At 46.1% G+C, this 22,024-nt stretch overlaps 1 protein-coding gene across 1 annotated transcript in view; it reads left to right on the top strand.

The window, feature by feature from the left end:
• Window positions 1–22,024, top strand: part of MYO10 (myosin X) — a 258,106-nt gene that overhangs the window by 212,841 nt on the left and 23,241 nt on the right. The window contains exons 22-28 of the mRNA XM_065905787.1: window positions 6,926–7,032; window positions 7,852–8,085; window positions 9,086–9,131; window positions 10,167–11,027; window positions 11,955–12,078; window positions 15,716–15,959; window positions 19,600–19,695. Coding sequence (XP_065761859.1) covers window positions 6,926–7,032; window positions 7,852–8,085; window positions 9,086–9,131; window positions 10,167–11,027; window positions 11,955–12,078; window positions 15,716–15,959; window positions 19,600–19,695 — 1,712 coding nt within the window. The remainder of the gene's footprint in view (window positions 1–6,925; window positions 7,033–7,851; window positions 8,086–9,085; window positions 9,132–10,166; window positions 11,028–11,954; window positions 12,079–15,715; window positions 15,960–19,599; window positions 19,696–22,024) is intronic.

The following is a 22,024-nucleotide window of genomic DNA, read 5'->3' as shown; positions in this document are numbered from 1 at the left end:
CTGCACCACAGGAGCTGTTGTGTGGGAGACCAGCAAGTCGTCTGAAATTGTGTAGGTTGCCCAAAGTCCAGTCCTGAAAGCCAAGGTGAAATCTATTCTTTACACATGCAGGAGGCCTTTACTCCTTAGCTAAGTGGCGAGCAGTCTGGCCTCAGTTGCAAAAATTAGCCGTAAAATTGGCAGCGTGACCTTTATTCCCAGTATCAGAAATGGCCAAAACCTGCATTTGATCTTCCAACCTTATCTCCCCTCCCACCTCCAGTGTCTTATCACACAGGAGAGGCAGAAATGCAGGCAACTGGGGCTTGGCCTTTGAGTGTATGGATGTCCTCAGAGTTAGAAATATTCCTCCAACCTCATCCTCTGACCCTGCAAGCAGCAGAGAAGTATTTTAAAGTTGCTGCTCAGATTATGTTTTTTAGGAGTTTCTTTGTATTAAAATAAGAGAGGAAGAAGGGGAAAGAGACAGATATCTTGCAGTTTGACTATCTTCATCTTAGAGTTGCTCTGATAAAATACCATAACAATGGCTTAAACACACACATTTATTTCACACTGTTCTGGAGGCTGGAATTCTGTAATCAGGGTGCCTACATGGTCAGGTTCTAGCAAAGGGCTCCTTCTTTATTTACAGTCAGCTGCCTTCTTATTATGTCCTCAGATGGTGGAGAGTGACTTCTGGTCTGTCTTCCTTCTTTCCATCATCGGACCTCACCCTCCTAAATGAAATTACTTCCTAAAGGCCTGATTTTCAAATACCATCACACTGGCAGTTAGGGCTGCAGCATATGAACTGGGGGCAAAGGGGTGCTAGACATTCAGTCTGTTAACACTGATGTGAAATTAATGACAAGTATTTAGGCATCAGTTGGCGGTGACTTAGTATACGCGCATCCAATAGAGGTAGCATGCAGAGGTATTGTGTTAGTTACCTATTGCCGTGTAACAATCAGGCACAAACTTAACAGCTTTCACAGCACAAGTCAGTGATCTCATAGTATCTGTGGGTCAGGGGTCCAGGCATAGCGTAGCTGGTCCTCTCTCTGGGTCTCAGCCTGTCAGCCAGGGCTGCATTCCCTTCCCGATCTTGTGGTCCTCTTCCCAGCTCATGTGGCTCTAGAATTGAGTTCTTTGTGGTTGTGGGACTCTTGTTGTTGTTCAGTCACTCAGTTGTGTCTGATTCTTTGCGACTCCATGGACTGTAGCCCACCAGGCTTCCCTGTCTTTTACTATCTCCCAGAGCTTGCTCAAACTCATGTGCATTGAGTCAGGGATGCCATCCGACCATCTCACCCTCTGTCGTCCCCTTCTCCTCCTGCCCTCAGTCTTTCCCAGGTCTCTCTTTTCCTGCAGGCTGCTTGCCCTGAAATTACTCTCAGCTTCTAGAGCTTCTCACCATTTCTTACCCCATGCAGTGCACATACACTGTGTACTACACAGCGCGCATAGTAGGAGCTCAGTGTCAGCTAAGTGCCGAAAACACTCACACACAGTCAGGGAATGACACAAGATTGTTACATGCTCAGTCGCTCAGGAAATCACCCACTGGTGTTCTCACCCTGGGCCCACCCACTTCTTCAGGGCCAGCAGAAGCAGCGTGCTGCAGTTTTATTGATTTTGGTTTGTTGAGGCTAGACCACTCATTTCCCAATGGGTCACAAAGTCTTATATATAATGTAACACACGCACAAGAGTGATACCCCTTCACCTCTGCCACGTCCTAGAAGAAAGTCACAGGTTCCACCCACCCTGGTCGGATTAAGCAGGGGTGTAACTCGTTGGGGCGTTTGGTGACCCTTGGGGGGTGTGTCCTCGCAGGTTCATAGGTCTCTCTGCCGGGACCTCTCCCCTCTCCTTCAAGTCTGCTTGGATGCAGACTGATGGGAATCCTTTTTTTTAATTTTCTTTTTTAAATTGAAGTATAGTTGATTTACAGTGTTGTGTTAATTCTGCTGTACAGCAAAGTGGCTCAGTTATATGCATATATACATGCTTCTCCGTATTCTTTTCCATTATGGTTTATCACAAGATATTGAATATAGTTCCCTGTGCTATACAGTGGGACCTTGTTGTTTATCCGTCCTATAATAGTTTGCATCTGTTAATCCCAAACTCCCAATCTACCCCTCTCCCACCCTGCTCCCCCTTGACAACCCCCAGTCTATTCTCTATGTCTGTGAGTCTGTTTCTGTTTTGTAGATCCATTGATCTGTGACATATTTTAGATTCCACATGTAAGTGGTATCACATGGCATTTGTCTTTCTCTGGGAATCCTTTCTGACATCCTTCATCTCACCCTGCATCAAAACTCACCCCAAAATTGGATTAAGCCCCCTCCTCTGTCATGGCTTCCCTCATAGCTCAGTTGGTAAAGAATCTGCCTGCAATGCAGGAGACCCAGCTTCAATCCCTGGGTCAGGAAGATCCCCTGGGATCTTACATTCTCTATAATATATTACATTCTCTATATTATACCTTCCTCCTATCTCCCTTCCTTGTATGGTGGAATAATATCCAAGATCACTGACTTTACCGAGCCAATAGCAGTCACTTTTCTGAGCCCTGAGCACCGAAAAACCAATCCAATTTCGTTTACAAATGGAAGTCAGGCCCCAGCACAGCTTAGAACTGGGTGTTGCACAGGGATATAGAGACAGAAAAGCATTGCCCTGGTTTACTTATTTGCTGGGAGATGTCACCCCATTATTATTGTTGTTCAGTTGCTCAGTCGTGTCTGACTCTTTGAGACCCCACGGACTGCAGCATTCCAGGCTTCCCTGTCCTTCACTACCTCCCAGAGTTTATTCAAACTCATGTCCGTTGAGTTGATGATGCCATCCAACCATGTCGTCCCCTGCCCTCAATCTTTCCCAGCATCAGGGTTTTTTCCAATACAACTAATAAATTATAGTGTGATCTCTTTAAGGAATGAGGACATAGCTCCAGGAGAGAGCTCACTGTGAATTGAAACGATCAGAAAAGTGTTCAAGGAAAGGAAGTCTTTAAAGGGGAGTTAAATTTTAACTGGTGACACATTGGCAGTAGAATGGAAGCTTATCATTTCATGTAAATATTAGGAAGTAAATGTAAACATGAGAGCATTTGAATTTTATCCGCTAAATAGCTTTGACCTTGACCAACTTTAGACTTAATTATATGCTAGCAGTGTTTTTGTCTGTGCTGCTGCCAGAGGTCTTTGCATTTAAGCCTGTAAACCACTAAGGAACATCCAGATCTTCTGGATAAAAAGTTTCTGTTGACACTTACACGATGGAGGGTACTGTGGGCAGCACTGTAGTCAGAAAATTAAACATGGCACCAGGTCTGAATTCACAGGCTTAAAAACACATCTAGTTGTTGGAAGGCAAGGATTCATCTCTGCTGGGGAAGCACCCCTAAAGAAGACAGGAGGCTGGCTGAGCCCCTGGAGCAGCCCAAGCAGGAGATGTGATGTGTGTCCCTGCTAAGAAGCTGAGTTTAGGGGGGCAGAGGTGGACAGCTGCTCCCCTCTTTTTTTCCCTGGCTTCGACTTTTCCCTCTGCCCTGTGACTCCAGCAAGTTTCACTTTTCCGGTCACCTGGACTACACTTTCAGACCTTACTTCTTCTGTGGCAATAAAGTCTGCAAGAGGTGTTCTAAAAAGACATTTTCCTAGAATAATCCATAGGCTCTTAAGCTATCTAAAGAAAGGATTTTTTTTAAAAAAGAGCCACAGGAAAATGTTCATATTGGGTAGTGAGTCAAGGTTGGCCGAGCAGCCCCCTGAGTGGGTGTTGACCTTTCCTAAGCCGTTTGATGATTCCCGACAAGGACCTCCACTCACAGCAGCTGGATCCTGCTGACTTTATCTTGGCTGTGTCCTGGGAACATGGTGACGTGGCAAAAGACACCCTGGGCTGGAAGAACTGGCGTCAATTCCCATGTGTCACTGCGTAAATTCAGGGTAAATGTTCTTAGTGAAGCCAAGTCAGGTCTCTCAAGCATTTTACTCCATTTTCCATCATGGAAAGAGGATCTAGATAAAGATGTGGATGTAAGTCTAATGGGCAGAGCAGAGAGCTCTCTTTGATAGGCATGAAACTAAAACAGGTATTTCTCTGATTCTGATCCAATCAAGAGAGTCTTTAGACTTCTGATTCGGTGTGAAGCACTTTTCCCTTCATGTTGTTCAGTCACTAAGTCATGTCCGACTCTCTTAACCCCATGGAGTGCCGCATTCCAGACCTCCCTGTTCCTCACCATCTCCCAGAGTTTCCCCAAGTTCATGCCCATGGTCAGTGATGTTACCATCTCATCCTCTGCTGCCTTCTCCTCCTGCCTTCAGTCTTTCCCGGCATCAGAGTCTTTTCCAGTGAGTTGGCTCTTTGCATTAGGTGGCCGAAGTATTGGAGCTTCAGCTTCAGAATCAGTCCTTCCAATGAGTATTAGGATTGATTTCCTTTAGGATTGACTGCTTTACTCTCCTTGCAGTTCAAGGGAATCTTGGGAGTGTTCTCCAGCACCACAGTTCAAAAGCATCAATTCTTTGGTGATCAGCCTTCTTTATGATCCAACCGTCACATTCCTGGGGTTCCCTGATAGCTCATTTGGTAAAGAATCTGCCTGCAATGCAGGAGACTCTAGTTCTGTTCCTGGATCGGTAAGATCCACTGGAGGAGGGATAGGCTACCCACTCCAGTATTCTGGCCTGGAGAATTCCATGGACTGTGTAGTCCATGGGGTTGCCAGCAGTCAGACACGACTGAGTGACTCTCACTTTCTTTCTTTCTCACATCCTCCTTGACTACGGGAGGCACCAGAGCTTTGACTATATGGACCTTTGTCAGCAAGGTGATGTCTTTGCTTTCTTTTTTTTAATGTCTTTGCTTTTTAATACGCTGTCTAGGTTTGTCATAGTTTTCCTTCTAAGAAGCAAGCATCTTTTTCCTTCAGAAAGCTTCCTGTTTGTTCATGTGATAAATATATGGCTCCTTGGAATTAACACTTTTGTTTTATTATGTCACCGCCACCATCATCACTCGTCATCAAGATTTAACTTTAGTAATTCCATGGGAGTCCAGCAGTTACAGCTTCACGTCCACTATAAGGGGTGCAGGTTTGATGCCTGGTTGGGGAACTAAGATCTGGAATGCCATGCCACATAGCTCAGCCAAAAGAAAAAAAGGTAAATGGAGAATGTTTAAAAAAAAAAAAAAAAAAGACTTTATTACATTTTCTTTTAAACACTGACCAGAGCAAAAACATTTGAGTAAGCTCCTTAATGTAGAGTCATCTCAAAGAGAAGTTTAAATATTTCTTTGAAGTCCAGTCTTGGTGAAAACTGCTGTTGACCCATGGTTTTGGTAGAGATTCATATTTCTGGAAACTTTTTATCATTATCAAACATTTATGCTTGTAGCTTCTGCTTTTTACTTTTTTCTTTTTTTTTTTTTTTTTTAACTAACCTTGCAGTCTCTTTATGCATCAGTGGAGCATATTACTTGCAATTGTAGGAAGAGCATTGTATGAAAAGACTTTTTGGGAGAGGTATTGTGGGAGAGTTTTACAAATGCTCAGAAATCCACATCAGGAGTAGGTAAGGTTTCTGTGAGTCACATGGTGGTAGAATTCTTTATTTGCTTTTTTGCTCAAATGTCTTGGAAGAAATAGAGCAGAGAGTCTGGAAAAAATGTGCCATCAGGGGACATGATGCATCGTCGTAGGCCAGAATGAGTCAAAGGAGCATAAGTCAAGAAATCATGGATGGGGGGGTGTGTCGTTTAACCCCAGATCAGTATTTGGCATTAGTTTTTTTAGGTAATAATTCAAAACTTCTTAGGTGTGCATCCCATTGAAAACTACAAAATGAAAAGCTCCCATGATTGAAAAGTGAAAGTGTTAGTGGCTCAGTCCTATCCAACTCTTTGTGACCCCATGGACTGCAGCCTGCCAGGCTCCTTTGTCCATGGGATTCTCCAGGCAAGAATACTGGAGTGGGTAGCCATTCCCTTCTCCAGGGGATCTTCCCAACTTAGGGATGGAACCTAGGTGTTCTGCATTGTCAGTGGACTCTTCACTGTCTGAGCCAACAGGGAATCCCTGCCATGATTGAGGGGAGGGTCTTTTATTTTCATACCTTTTCAAATATTAGGGATTCTGATACAAATGCCAGTTACCAGACACACTTGTTTTATGTAAATGACAAGCTTAGTATTGAAGTGTCCATAGCCAGAAACAGGCCAGCAGATAGCTACCATCTGTTTAGTCCTGATTCTGATTGTCTTATGGTGGCTGAACTGCGGTGTAGCATCAGTGATTCAGAGCTCATTTCAAACAGTTTACAGAATTACACTCTTAAAGGACAATTTTTTATGTGCATTATTTTTGAGGCCAAGATGCTGGATTGTAATCACTTGACAGCATAAAGAGAGACTTCCCACGTGATGACAAATAACGTCTTACAAGTGTTGTGGTTATTTTCCCCATCCGTTTCTTTCTTTCGTCAGGGAGTCTTTTCGTATTTCTTGTTGCTTAGTGTAGACTAGTGCTGGTCCCTGAACTACAGTGAGATAAGTGTTTATAAACTTTGGTGGCAATTTCACAGTCATCTTATGCCTGTTGAACTAATAATAACCAAAGAAGTAGGACTTTTATGTTAAATATCCTTTTTTTTTTTCTTTCTGGTAATATATTTTTTACTACATTTTACAAAAGTCTGTGTCTCTGATAGATGGGATATTAAAAAAAAAAATCCTTTCCCCACTAGGAATTTGAGATTCCCTCTGCTGGGCAGCATTGCTCTTTGTGTTTGGAGCAAAAATCGGAGAGAGGAAAAAAAACCTTACCCCCCACCCCCCGCCCCCCCAAAGAGATCTCTGGCTCAGAGAGGCCTTCCCTGTACCAGCCACATCCTGCGGTTCTGACATACCGCTCCCTCCTGGGCAGGTCTTCCTTCGTGAATCCTTGGAGCAGAAACTGGAGAAGCGACGGGAAGAGGAGGTGATGCGGGCGGCCATGGTCATCCGGGCCCACGTGTTGGGCTACTTGGCGAGGTAAGACGTGTGCAGAGGGGAGGGCGTGTGTCTAGTATGTTTCACCCCGTGGTGCTGGTATTATATGCTTTCATTTAAAATAGACCCGGATGGTTTCTTATCAGGACCAGGCTAAGGGGAGGGTCAGGGCAGAGCTCCTGATTGGTGATGCCAGTTAGCTTGACCTGGGCAGGAAGTGGGAACAGGGGCTCGTGATTTCTCAGAGCAGTGGCATCACTGGGGTGGACCAGGCGAGATATTTAAATAGTTTCCCTAGTTCCTCGGGGCTGTATCCTGAAGCCACAGACAGCTCACCTGTTTACTTTGGTGTCAACCCATGGGGTCCACAGTGGCCCCCTCTCCCGGGTTTGCCCAATGAGGCAGGTACTGTCTGGTGCATCCGTGGACCAGCGGGCCTGCTCATCATCTCATCATCATACGTTAGATTTTCTCAAACACAAAGCTATCCTGCTGTGGTGAATCCTTTTCCTTTTTGCTCCTAAGAACAGCAGAATGTATCACATCCCTTAGTTCTGTTTACGGCCTCACTTCCTGCCAGGACTTTGCAAAGTCAGTCATTAGGAGCGATGTGTTTATTTAGCCAACGTGATGATAGGCTTCTTGCTTGAGTTCTGTTATTATTCTTTGGTTTTTCTTCTGTTTTGCCCACAAGGGCCTGCTCGTTGGCTCCCTGTAATGAGTCCCAGTAATGAGTGGATCAGCCCCAAATGAGGTCCTGCTCTCTTGTCGTGTAACATTAACATAAACTCCTGTGAAGAGCTCGTGGCCTCATTCCGTCCTCAGCGATGCTGTTGTGCTGTTTTCGTTCTCGTTTTCCAGAAAGCAATACAAGAAGGTCCTTGACTGTGTCGTGATCATACAGAAGAACTACAGGGCCTTCCTCCTGAGGAGGAGATTTTTGCACCTGAAAAAAGCAGCTGTGGTTTTCCAGAAGCAACTCCGAGGTCAGATTGCCAGAAGAATTTACAGACAGCTGCTGGCGGAGAAACGGGCAGAGGAGGAAAAGAGGAAACGGGAAGAGGAAGAAAAGAGGAAACGGGAGGAGGAGGAAAGGTATGGACTTTTCTTATTTGCATGAAACAGACAGGACACCTTTGGAGTTTTTATGCTCTGGATCCAGGCTTGAGGCTGTAATTCCCAGAGCATGCTGCTGAACCTGCTATTGGAACAGTACCTCTTGGTGGGTCAGATAAAATTCCTTGGCACCACTGAAGACCCAGTTTCGTGTATATTTTTATTCATTCAAAGAATAACTGTCTGTATTGCCAAAGGAAGACACCCCATTCACCCTTAATACCTTTGAAGTCGTCTTTAGCAAATCTTTTGTTAAAAAGTTCACTCTTCGCTCCTAGTAATGGTAGATGCCATTCTTGTAGCCGTTAACTGTGAGTTTAGGGTTTGGGAGGGATCGTTCACTTAATTATTGCTAGGTTTTTTTTTAAGATTTATTTATTGCTGAGCTGGGTCTTCATTGCCACCTTCAGGCTTTCTCAAGTTGCAGCAAGCAGGGTTACTCTTCACCACGTGGGCTTCTGACTTCTCTTGCTGTGGGGCACAGCCCTAGGCTCGCAGGCTTTAGTAGTTACGGCGCAAAGGCTTAGTTGCTCTGCGCCATGTGGAATCTTCCTGGACCGGGGATCGAACCCAAGTCCCCGGCATTGGCAGGCAGATTCTTAACCACTGGACCACCATGGAAGCCCAGTTAGTGCTCATTTTGAGATGTCTATGTGAATAGAGTTGGCACAGATGCAGCAATGTGGAAAACTGGGAGATGGGATCACAGTAATCTATGTTCCTCTGGAAACCATTTGAATATTTGTTTTATGTGGATTTTTATTGACTTTTTAAGCATGCTACTAAAGCATGCCCCTCAACTGCTGAGCAAGCATTTGTAACTTGTGCATCGGCAGAATGCGCCAGAAGCTTAGTGTTGTGACTTGTTTTTTAAAAGATAATCTTGGGGAAAAAACCTTGGCTTTCTGAAAAGTGGTTCTCAGAAATCTTTTATTGCTTTCATTTATTTTCACTGTCTTTTTTTCTTGACTGATTTTAGAGAAAGAGAGAGAGAACGAAGAGAAGCAGAGCTCCGCGCCCAACAGGTGAAAAACGCCATGACAACATGGCATTTTGTCTGTTACCTTCCCACTGCTGACACTTTGGAAATGGCAACCCACTCCAGTATTCTTGCCTGGAGAATTCCATGGACAGAGGAGCCTGTCGGGCTAGAGTCCATGGGGTCACAAAAAGTCAACTCAACTGAGTGACTAACACTTTCACTGACACTTTGCCTCAGGGATTAGAAGCTAAAATAATGATATAGGTAGAAGGATTCAAAACTAAAGTAAAGACACAGGAAGAAGGATTTTAGAAGAGATGTTTTTGTTGCCATTTGTAACCCATTACCTTCGGGTAAAAATGTGTGAATGTCTTAAGATTTTTGTGCAAATCACAAAGCATGCTAGCTCTAAACCGGTAGCACCACTGTACTAATTTGCTCAGTCTGCTATAATATATAATGCCACAGCCCGGGGGTAATTAAACAAAAGAAATCGACTGTGTCATAGTTATGGAGGCTACAAACCCAGGATCAAGGAGTCTGCAAGGGTTGGTTTTTTCTGAAGCTTCTCTCTGTAGGTTCATGGTGTGTCCTTTACATGGTCTTACACCCGTATGCATGCTTCATACATGCGTTCCTTGGCATTCCTGTGTGTGTGTGTCCCCTCTTATAAGGACATCAGTCAGATTGGCTTAGAGCCCTACCTCGGGGCCTCACCGTAACTTTATCACTTCCTTAAGGTCCTGTCCCCATATCCAGGCATATTCCAAGGGTCCTGGGGGTTAGACTGCAGAGGATGAGATGGTTGGATGGCATCACTGATTCAATGGACATGTTTGGGTAAACTCCGGGAGTTGGTGATGGACAGGGAGGCCTGGTGTGCTGCAGTCCATGGGGTCGCAAAAAGAGTCAGAGGCGACTGAGCGACTGAACTGGGGGTTAGAGCTTCACATGGCAACTTGGGGGGGGGAAGGGTGCAGTTCAGCCCACAGCGGGCCATATCTCATCACGCTGGGAGGGCCGCTGCCCCCATCTCTGCAGAGTCACTTCCTGACCTCTTCCTTCCTCTGGGATCCAGGAGGAAGCAGCCCGGAAGCAGCGGGAACTGGAAGCCTTGCAGCAGGAGAGTCAGAGGGCGGCAGAGCTGAGCCGGGAGCTGGAGAAGCAGAAGGAGAACAAGCAGGTGGAGGAGATCCTGCGGCTGGAGAAGGAGATCGAGGACCTGCAGCGCATGAAGGAGCGGCAGGAGCTGTCCCTGACCGAGGCGTCCCTGCAGAAGCTGCAGCAGCTGCGGGACGAGGAGCTGCGGAGGCTGGAGGACGAGGCCTGCCGCGCCGCGCAGGAGTTCCTGGAGTCGCTCAACTTCGACGAGATCGACGAGTGCGTCCGCAACATCGAGCGCTCGCTGCTGGTGGGGAGCGAGTGCGCGGGCGAGCCGGGCGCCGGGGCGGAGAAACCCAGCTTCAACTTCAGCCAGCCCTACCCGGAGGAGGAGGAGGAGGTGGACGAGGGCTTCGAGGCCGATGACGATGCGTTCAAGGACTCGCCCAACCCCAGCGAGCACGGCCATTCGGACCAGCGCACCAGTGGCATCCGGACCAGCGACGAGTCCTCGGAGGAGGACCCCTACATGAACGACACGGTGGCGCCCACCAGCCCCAGCGCCGACAGCACCGTGCTGCTGGCCCCCTCGGAGCACGACTCCTCCGCGGGCGAGCCCACCTACTGCCTGCCGCAGACCCCGGGGGCCCTGCCCGCCCCGGAGGGCGACTATGATTACGATCAGGACGACTACGAGGACGGGGCCATCACCTCCGGCAGCAGCGTGACCTTCTCCAACTCCTGCAGCAGCCAGTGGTCTCCAGACTACCGATGCTCCGTGGGCACCTATAACAGCTCGGGGGCCTACCGGTTCAGCTCGGAGGGTGCCCAGTCCTCGGTGAGTACCCGCTGGCCTGGTGCCACCCACCTCCCGCCCCCCGCCCCCCGCCGGCCCTCATTGGGGTGGAACTGGTCTGTCATCCACGTCCCTGCTGCACCCTCCCTGGGATAAAGACATCCCCCAACAGGATGGGCCAAAGGCAGGCTCTTAGAGCTGGTCTGAAACCGCTCTCTCTTGCCAGAAGCAATCGGATGAGAAAATGGAACTGTTGGTGCCTGTTGGAGCTTCAACACAAAACCCAGAGAACTGCATTTTCCCCACAGTCTAAGAAAACTGGCATGCTCGGTGGAGAATTTGGCCAGTGTCTGTCCTGGCTTTGCAGGAGGTTGGGAAATAAGGCCCGCCCTAAGCTCTAATGAGGCTCACCAGGGACCTTTCAGAGATCGCTCCTGACAGTAGCTTCAGGCTCCCTGCCGGATGTTGAGTATTGTTCTCATTGTGAGGGAGGAAACTTTGCAGGCTTCAGCAGGCCCTTTCTAGCTTCTGGATTTATTTGTAGTTTACTTTTTTTTTCTTTCTTTTCGTTGACCATGTGTTAAATACTCTCTGGACTTTTCTAAGGCTTGAAGATAGATTTAGCACAGTAACCTAGAGGAGATTAACTCTTGAGTGGTTTGATTAAAATTATATGTTTAAGCAGTAGTGTTGTACTTCGAATACAGAGTCTTGGGATCAAACCATGTCTTGTGTGCCCTATCTCAAGTCCACCGACCACCCTCCACCACCAGCAGTCAGTATTTCGTAATTCTGAATTCTTTTGATGACCACACTCCATTGTATTGTGACAAATCAGCCTGTGGCTTCTTTGTCAGTTACTTTTATTTTTCTCAGTGTTGATCTGTGCTGGGCATTTGCGGTGATTGTTTTCTGTCCTTTGGGCTCACTGCTGGCTCTCTCTCTCTCTCTCTCTCTCCCCTGGTTCAGTTTGAAGACAGTGAAGAGGACTTCGATTCTCGGTTTGATACGGACGACGAGCTTTCGTACCGGCGGGACTCTGTGTACAGCTGTGTCACATTGCCTTATTTCCACAGTTTCCTCTACATGAAAGGTATGACCTGCAGCTGCCCTGGAGCCTGGGTGAGGGGCTGAAGCGATGGGAAGCTGAGGCTGATGGAAGGGCGGCCGGGAAAACTGCCCCGCATCCCCCTTCCCTGGTGTTAGGCCCTGACAGGTGGCTGGAGGGGACGCCATGGTGGTGTGACATTGGTGACCCGATCAGACTGCGTTAGGACGAAGGGTCTGCAGCCGCCGTCACCGTTTTCAGTTCATCTCTCTCTGTTCCCTCCATGTCTCCTGTGTGTGTCAGTCACTCAGTCGCGTCCGACTCTTTATGACTCCATGGGCTGTAGCCCACCAGGCTCCTCTGTCCATGGGATTCTCCAGGCAAGAATACTGGAGTGGGTTGCCATTTCCCTCCTCCAGGGGATCTTCCCAACCCAGAGGCTGAACCCGGGTCTCCTGCATTGCAGGCAGATTCCTTACCATCTGAGCCCCCAGGGCAGCCCTCCATGTCTCATATTTGTGCTCTCTTCCTCCCTCCCTTTCACCATCCCTACATCTTTTCCTCTCTCTCTCTCTTTTACGCATGTACAGACACACTTGTGTGCTGCCGCTGTGGTTGGTACGACCCACTACATTGATAAAGCTGCATTTGTCCCTCCCGCAGGAGTCTTAGAGACCCCGGAGGGATGTCTTATAGACAGAAAAGGAAAGATCTGAGAGCGGGCCGCCCCTGTCTTGAACTGCCTGTGACACCTACTGTCTGTCCCTTGCTCGTGATGAGAATTGTAATTGTAATTTCTCATTGCCATGGAACTTGGAATGTATCGAACTGGACCTTAATGCTTGGGGACCTTGAAGCACCCTCCTTCTGGAAAAGTGCTTAATCAGGACCTTGTCCCTGTGGCTTATTCCTGTTCTCGACCTTGACTTCCAAATCAGTGAGAGGGATCACGAGAAACCAGTTTTATGCAGGTCATCAAAAGAGGGGATTGTCTGGTTTCTCTCTCCACCCTCGACTGGATGAGGGGAGAGGCCAAGTCTTGTGGGTCAGGTGGAGATAACAAGACCCGCCCTTCCCAGATGGTTTAAGTTCTCTGACCATTCTGTGCTTTGCCTTTGCTTTTCTTTTCTGTTGGTATATTTTTCTTTTCTCATATCTCTCTTGTTCTCCTTAATACTTTTTCTGTGTGTTTGTGGGTTTTTTTCCTTTTAAGTTGGTTTCTTTTTTGCTACTTCACTTTCTTTCTTTGATATCTGTGTAGCTGGTAACATCAGTCACTTAACTTGTCAAATTTCTGCTGTTCTCAGCTTCAAAGGGCTCATGGAAACCCCTCCAGGTTTGTTTTAGGGGAGATCTTCCTATTGGTGAAAGGTACTAATTGATAGAAATTCTTGTAGTTGTGTTGGGATGAAAAAGGTTGAGGAATTCTAACCAAAGAATCGAGTGTTCATTGGATGAAGAAAAACATGTCATCACAAAGCAGAGTCTAATAATATAATAAGTATCTAATCACAGCATTTTAAGATTTTCTCATGCATTTCCCAGAATAAAGATAAACTTTTTATTATTCTTATATTTTCCTCACCCCCTAATTAATCTAGTTCTCTAAGTTAGCTTAAAAACTCCCTGTAAATCACTCTTAATTGTAATATATGGCATTCATTTATTATATAGTTGTCTTAATTAAAACAAATAAGATTATGAAAAAGTAAATATACATTCAGAGCACTCAGATCCCAACATTAAAGCGTTTAAAGCTCAAGAAGGTAAGCAAGTGAACTTTTGGCAAACTCATCTCTTAATAAAACAAATTATTGTGTAACTGCATCACCATTTAATCTCCAATATGTTGTCGTTTGATGTTTAATAAGGCCTTAAGTTGTGACCAAAAGTTTCAAAGAAATGAGTGATAAGGCAAATCTAACCAGCAGATTATATTTTGTGAGTGTAAATCAGTTTGCACCAGCCTAATAACCTCCTAAAGATGTTTACAGTCAGGAAACTAAGAACACTGATCAGATTCTCTAGATGAAATATGAAGGGAGCCCCCGGAATGGGGGAGGGAGGGCTGGGCGTGAGTCCCATCAATTAAGGAAGCACAACAGAGTGACTGGTAGTGATGACTGTTGTAATCTGTGTCTTTGAAACCACTGTGAATAACCCTTATCGTTCAAAGACGATAAGATAATGGGATAACTTTGTACTACAGTTTCCTCCTGGCTTATTTTAAGAAACTTAGATTAAAGCCACAAATCAAGAAGGAAAAAAGTTTTCTTCTGGGAGTCCCTGGCAAGTTTGCTGTTTGTTAGGAAACAGCTCCGGTGCTTGGCATGATCACAAAGGCTTCTCAGCTAGGTGAGCAGGACGTTCTGTAGAAACGAGACAGGGTTGTCATCTGTACAAGTCAGCGATACAAGTGTGCTCCGCAACGCACACACAAACCAGTGTTGTCTTTGCTTCTCTTGTTCCACTGTGACATTGAGACCTGTAGTCACTGAGCGCCCATTGAAAAAAATTAATCCGAGAATGTCTGTTTTAAATATATTTCTAATCTGTAAGAGGAAAGCATTTCCTCTATATTCATTTTCAGTATCCACATTTAGATACTCTTTATTTGTGTTACTGGTGGATCAAAGAGATAACTTATGGACATTTTACAGTTACTGAAGTAGATGCGATATTCTTTGGTGGATTTGTTAAAACAGATTCTTGACTGATGGTGGCAAAATGTCACTCAAGTGTCTTGGGGCATCTAAGAATAATAAAATTATCCTGCTGGAAGACTATTAGAAGTATTTTTTTTATGTTGTAAACGATAATATCTGTATATCCTGGTCTAGTTTCCTTCAACCAGATTTATTTCCACGAAAGAAATTACAGCTAAATTCTCATGCTCACGATGCTACCACAGTTTGGAGTCTTACTTTGTTTCATAGTCTCAGTTTTATAGCTTGTACATATAAACCATTTTCAGATAATGAACCTTTTCTCTGTAAAGATGTTTATTGAGAAAAGGGACGTGTTATTTTCCTATGTAAGTTGGAGTTCATTTGTGAACTCTGGAATCTCTTATAGATATTGCTCCTCACATTGACTAAGAAGGAAAGTGTTAACTTGGACACAGTTTTAAACTAATTTCCCCTCCCTGGGGTGTCTGGACAGAAATACGATCCATAAGTATGGAACTGGTTCTCCCCCTACTCTCTGCCCCAACCCCCATGATCCAGCCTCACTCCAGGGTTAGAATATCAGTCCCTCTGTAGCTTTGGTGTTAAGCTCCTCACCAAGATGTCTAAGCTAAGTGAGTAGGAACTTCTTGGAAATAAGAACAAATTATATTTTTTTTTGGCCACATCTCATGGCGTGCAGCATGTTAGTTCCCTGACCAGGCACCGAACTTGTGCCCCTGTGCAGCGGAAGTGCAGTGTCTTAACCGAAGGACCACCCAGGAGGTCCCAGGAAGGGTTCGGATGTAATTCAACCAAGCCAGAGTGGTCCCCGCCTCCTGCCCCCTGAACATGACCCTGCAGTGCTATGATCCGTCGCTGGGGGCATGTCTGAAGGCAGGACATTTGGTGCAAAGTTAAGGGTGGGCTGAACCCTAAGACCTACTGATCTTAACATCCAACTTTCCTTAAATTCCTCCCCCCCCTCCCCCGGCCCCACAACCCCGGGGAGACAGGTGGCCTCATGAACTCCTGGAAGCGCCGCTGGTGCGTTCTCAAGGACGAGACGTTCCTGTGGTTCCGCTCCAAGCAGGAGGCCCTCAAGCAAGGCTGGCTGCACAAGAAGGGTGGCGGCTCCTCCACCCTGTCCAGGAGAAACTGGAAGAAGCGCTGGTTCGTCCTCCGCCAGGCCAAGCTGATGTACTTCGAGAACGACAGCGAGGAGAAGCTCAAGGGCACTGTGGAGGTCCGGGCGGCCAGGTACGTTCATGAGCCCTGGCAGGGGCTTGGGGCTGCTTCCATCAGTTAGGTTCCTGACTCCAAGCTGTCTGGGACACGTTCTCTGAAGCAGTAGGTTGTAGGAGGTGATCGAGAGTCCTCACCATTCCTTTCAGTGGGCTGAATTATTAAGAAATCAGAGAAATAAGACCATCTGTGAAAGTTCCCTTGAGTTTTGAAACTTTCAGCTCTGGGTTATAAGATGCTCGCTGAACATAGAACTAACCTGTTGGAAATGTGATTGGCCGTACACAGGAATCATGGTGTGGATATTGATCCATTGGTTGAGCATCTTGTCATCCTTTTATGGGTCAGCCTATCACTTTTGTTTCTTCCCACGCCCGACTGTAGCCAACAGATGGCTATGCTGGGAGCAGACAGTCCATCTGGAGGGGTGTGAAATGAATCGTTTGTGTCCCACCTTTGCTGGGTATCCTAGGCTCTTCATGCCAACAATGAGAGCAGCAGAGCTGGGGTTTGAATCCAACACCCCCCTTTTTCTGCCATCTTTTTTTTTTTTTTTTTTTTTTTTTGGTCACACCACTCAGCTTGTGGGATCTTTGTTCCCCAACCAGAGACTGAACTTCGGCCCATGGCAATGAAAGCGCCAAGTCCTAACCACTGGACCGCCAGGGGAATTCCTGGTTCTTATGAATCAAAGCATTGAACCATTCAGGGCCTATTGTATTTGTTAAAAATTAAGGTTTTCAGAAAATACTGAGAATTTGAGGAGTAGCTGGTTTTCTTGGGTAACTAAATACTGAACGTAAGATTTGGGGATAACATGTAGCTACACCCCACTCAAAGTGAGCAATCATATATGTTTAGAAAATGGGTAAAAATAAGCTTTGAGAGAAGGAATTAACCCCTGAACTCATGAGACCTGAAAATGACTTGTCATTTCTACTCAACAAGCTTCAGGAGCTTTAGAAAATGGTTCATTGAAAAATGGAGAGTTTGACCAATTATGTATTTAATTTTAAGGACAAACAATGAAATGCAAACAGCAGAGTCCTGGAACTTTCCAGGCTGCCCGTTTGGGGTTCCTGAGGGGGATCCCATGTTCTGTAGTCAGATGAGTTCATGGGAATTTGAGTCTGAGTCCTGCAAGTGTGTGCAGCATGGCCCAGCTCTGAGCCTCCCGCAGTCTTCCCCCTGCCCTATGTACCGTGATGGTCCTCTCTTCACCCCATAGGTGGGGGGGCTCACAGAGGCCGGGAGGCTGAGACAGACCATCACGGTCGTGAATTTCACCAGTGTAAATTTGATGGATGTTCCTTTTGCTGCTTGCTGTGTAGCAAATAAATGCTTAATAGGGCCCTGTTCTCCAGGTGTTGTGTAGAAATTATAGAGGTAAGGAAGTGTTAAGTTCTTCAGCTGTTGGTCATGTTCTGTAGAGAGAAGGCAATGAGTTGTTAAGGTTTCACCATCATAAGGTTTTCTTCATTTTTTATTTTTATTATATAAAAAATATATATTTTGTATTATAGAAAATGTCAGTCATATGCAAGCATAGGTTGGAGACTAGAATGAAATTCATGTGCTCATTATTCAACGTTCAGTGGTTACCCACCCCCGGCCAGTGATGTTTCATTTGTGATCCCACACTGCTCTTCCCCCCACCCCTGCAAATAAAATTTTTTTTGTTGTAGTTGACTGAGCTGCATGGCTCACAGGATCTTAGTTCCCCAGTCAGGGATTGAACCCACTCCCATGGCAGTGAAAACACCCAGTCCTAATCATTGGACTGCCAGGGAATTCTCCAAACTACCTTTTTAAAGCAAGCCCTAACCATATGATTTCATTTGTGAATATTTGGTATTCACTTAAAGTTTAAGATGTTTTAAAATATATAATCACAGTATTATGACCACATTTTAAAAGGAACATGAACTCCTTCTGTCATCCAAACTCTAGTCATTATTCAGATTTCCCCAGTTATCTTATAAATAGGGGTGATAGTATTATTGGTTCCAGTTGGTTTCTTTCTTCAAATAAGAATGCAAATAAGATTCATAGTTTTTGATCAGTTGACAGATCTCTCAAATTGCTTTCAATTTATATACCATCCCCTTCATCTTTTCTTTCACTCCCTATCTGTTATTGGAGATGCTACCTTATTTATCCTGTAGTTGACAGGCTGTGTTTATTGAGACCCTGACAGTATCATCATCTCCAGGGGAGCTTTTTGTAAACGCAAGTTACTGGGTTCTACCCTGAAAAACTCCACCTGAGTTTCTGAATGTTCCCCAGGATTCTGGTGGACCTGCTGTGGCTCAGAACCACGGCACCCATTCGTTTTATACACAAGGTAACTGAGTTCCCAGGTACCTAAGGGGCTGGTCTGGGATAATGTGGCCAGGTTAGATTTCCCCTGAGGATTGTCACCCTGCTCCAGAGGTTGCAGTATCAGACACTTGGCTGATCGCTTCCCCATCAGGGTCGCCTCTCTCTTCTACTCTTAAGAAGGCATCACAGACTCCTGTGTGAATTCTGATGTTTTTGGCTTTTTAAAATATTTTATCTTAGTAGTTGTTGTTCTTCAGTTGCCAAGTTATGTCCAACTCTTTGCGACCCTAGGGACTACAACACTCCAGGCTTCCCTGTCCTTCACCATCTCCCAGAGTTTGCTCAAACTCATGTCCATTGAGGTGGTGATGCCATCCAACCACCTCATCCTCTGTCGCCCCCTTCTCCTCCTGCATTCAGTCTTTCCCAGCATCAGGGTCTTTTCCAGTGAGTCAGCTCTTTGCATCAGGTGGCCAAAGTATTGGAACTTCAGCATCAGTCCTTCCAATGAGTATTCAGGGTTGATTTCCTTTCAGAGATCTCATCTCAGTGATTCTAGCTAAAAGGTCATACCATATTTATTTTTTCTAAGCGGACTGCTGAATGTTCTAGTTGTAAAATAAGTGTTTTACTGGAAACAGCTGTGCTACCTCAGCTGTCAAAGCAAGCTGTCTGTATCCCCAACACCCTTCTTATTGAGGAGATCTCTCTGGTCCCATCCTAACAGCTGCTTGTGTTTTACCCTGCTCTTCTTAGCCTGGTCCACTGAGTTTGAACCTCTAGGGTGGTTTAAGAATGATAGGATCAGATCAAGGCGAAATTGAGATCTAGAAGCACTCAAGTCCTGCTCTTCACCCCGAAGCCCCTGGTGGAAATAGTGTGTCCTTACTAGAGGAATTCAGAGGTGTCGGCAGCAGCCTGAAACCTCGATGGAACGCTGTGATGAATGAAAGCGCTCTTGCAAATTGGCTGCAGTGTGGGGGTCCCTTATAGAGCAGTGGGGCAGCCTAGGGAAGGTACAGGCAGAGTGGGGGCACCTAAACTGGGTGGACCTTGGATGGGCCAGTGGGAGAAGAGAGGCCCCTCCCTAGAGAAGTCAAGGATGCCCCCCAACCCCATTCCCACCTCCCCCCACACACACCCAACAGACACCCCCATTCTCAAGCAGGGAGGAATCTGCCACCCCCAGAGACCCCGTCGTCATTTCTGAAAGTGAAAAGGCTAAAGGATTGGTGTCTGATTTTTCAGTTACTGTGGAATTTCTCTTCTTGCCCCTCCCTAAGCATTCATTCTGTGTTCCCGCTCTGCGTTGGGCGCTTGTGTTCCTCTGCAGGGAGATCATAGATAACACCAGCAAAGAGAACGGGATTGACATCATCATGGCCGACAGGACCTTCCATCTGATCGCGGAATCCCCGGAAGACGCCAGGTGAGGCGCTGGGCTGTCAGCTCGGTCGTAGCTTCATCCTCGCTTCTCTGTGGGCCTGGGTGTCACATGGGTCACTGTTGAGCCGACCAGCCCTGAAAAGCTCTTAACTGACTTTTCTCGTTGGGTATTTCTGTTAGGATGGTTGAAGGACTGAGTCAGAAGAGCTGAACTGACAAGTAGTGAATACTTGTCTCCTGGGGACTCTTTCATTGGGCTTTATGTCTGTTACAGTAACAAAGCACATGGATTTCCAGCTTCACTTGCCACTGGAAAGACCCTTTGTTGGGTCCACTCAGGCTTTTATTGTCAGCAGCAGCGTGTGGAAACTGCGCTCCTACACACAGCTGAAAGCCACCCTCTGGAAGCCTCTGAGCTTTGGAAGGGAGCTGCTTGGTTTGCTTAAAGGTTGAAAAAGCAGGAACGTTCACCACTGGCTGTTTAAACAAATGCCAGGATTGTGGCATTTGGGAGCGTGCTTAAGGCTGTGACAATGAAGAATTCCATGGCTGGAGAGATAGTTAACACTCGGAACTTACTGTATTTCAAGCAGTGTTCAAAATGCTTCACGTGTTTTAACTCATTTAATTCTCACAACCACCCGACAGGGTAGCAGGAGGATTACTGTTATCTGATTTTACAGAGTAGGAGACTGAGGCACAGAGAAAAGTGAAAGAAAAGTGAAAGTGAAGTCGCTCAGTCGTGTGCGACTGTCTGCGACCCCATGGACTATATATATAGCCCACCAGGCTCCTCCGTCCATGGGATTCTCCAGGCAGGAATACTGGAGTGGGGTGCCATTTCCTTCTCCAGGGGATCTTCCCGACCCAGGGATTGAACCCGGGTCTCCCGCATTGTGGGCAGACGCTTTACCCTCTGAGCCACCAGGGAAGCCCCAACAGAGAAAAGCTAGTATAATCTGTAACGGAAGGCAAGCTCAGTTCTATTGAAGAGAGGCAGGAAGCCTCTTAAGGAGCTTGGACTTCTGACTGAGCTGAGAAGACAGTGGTGTCTCTTATTGGCTGTGGCAAGTTGTCTGACTTTCCTGGACCTCGGGGTCCGTTGTTGGGCCAAGATGTGGCACAAATTAAGGACTGGGGTTTGCCCCTCGGTGTGACGCTGGCAGGGTCACTCAGGAGAGCCTGTGTCTTGTCCATCCCTGCTGCTTTCTGGGTGTGTCGGGTCAGCTTGGAGCTGCCTATCATCCAACGCCACAAAAGGAGCTTGTCTGAGCTCAGAACGCTCATCTGAGCAGAGCCACAAAATGCCTTCTAATTTATGAGGGTGACATCCCTTGGCCTGTGTTCTTCACTTTTCAGAGCTTCCCTGGTGGCTCAGATGGTAAAGAATCTGCCTGCAATGCAGGAGAACCCAGGTCAGCCCCTGGGTTGGGAAGATCCCTTGGAGCAGGGAATGGCAACCCATTCCAGTATTCTTGCCTGGAGAATTCACTTGTCAGCTCAGAAATCACTAGAATCTTCCAGAGAGTTCTTGGGGCCTTTATGACGCCTTGCCCTTTGGATGTTTCTGTGTTGATACAACACCATGGCAGCAGTGTGAAGGGCAAAGAAAATAATTCTTCCCATGGGAACGAACTAAAACCCCCCGCTCAGATCCATAAATCATGACACAACGCTGGAAAAACAAGCAGACCTGGAATTACAGCCCCATCATTCTGTCTGGGACTCCTGGAGGCCACATGTGGTTTGCCGCGGTCCAGGGAATGCCCACGGCTTTGCAGCTGAATTATAGACCCAGAGTTTGGCAGCAGCCCTGCCTGTTTTGTGCCATAATGAACCTGCTAAATTTAACATTTGGAATATTGTAGCCAAGGACTTTTTGCCCTGACCAGTGGAACACATTTTTAAAAGTTCTTTTTCAGATTCTGAGTTGTACATGATTTTAGGAGAAGAGATTTTTTAGATTTGAAGGGGTCACCTATATAGATGGAAGCCACAGCAAATTTTATTTGTGTGTGTGTGTGTCTGTCTGATCCCATGTGGCCTACAATTTATATGTTGCTCAGTGTTTGACTTGGAATGTTTTTGAGCTTTATAAAGCAATTACTGAAGTCTTGCCTTTGGGTTAACTAGAATTGATGAACAAATTCATATTAAAATGTTTCCATTGGTCTCCCTAAGTGTCCCTGTGTGCTGAGTATTTTCAAGCTCTTGGTTACATGTTTCTGCTTTAGGAATCACAGGAGATTTTAGTGCTTAGCTATAAATAATTTACATGACTTACCTTTAAATATAGGTATTAATTGCTTTACTTAAATATGCCATTGGATACCAAGTACTTTCTCAGCTTTAGTTACAGGAGTGTGTGTATG

The sequence above is a fragment of the Muntiacus reevesi genome, chromosome 14, assembly GCF_963930625.1.
Source record: "Muntiacus reevesi chromosome 14, mMunRee1.1, whole genome shotgun sequence".
In the NCBI taxonomy this organism is placed as follows: Eukaryota; Metazoa; Chordata; class Mammalia; order Artiodactyla; family Cervidae; genus Muntiacus; species Muntiacus reevesi.
Note: the sequence above shows the minus strand (reverse complement) of the source record. Positions and strands in the feature narration are given on the sequence as shown.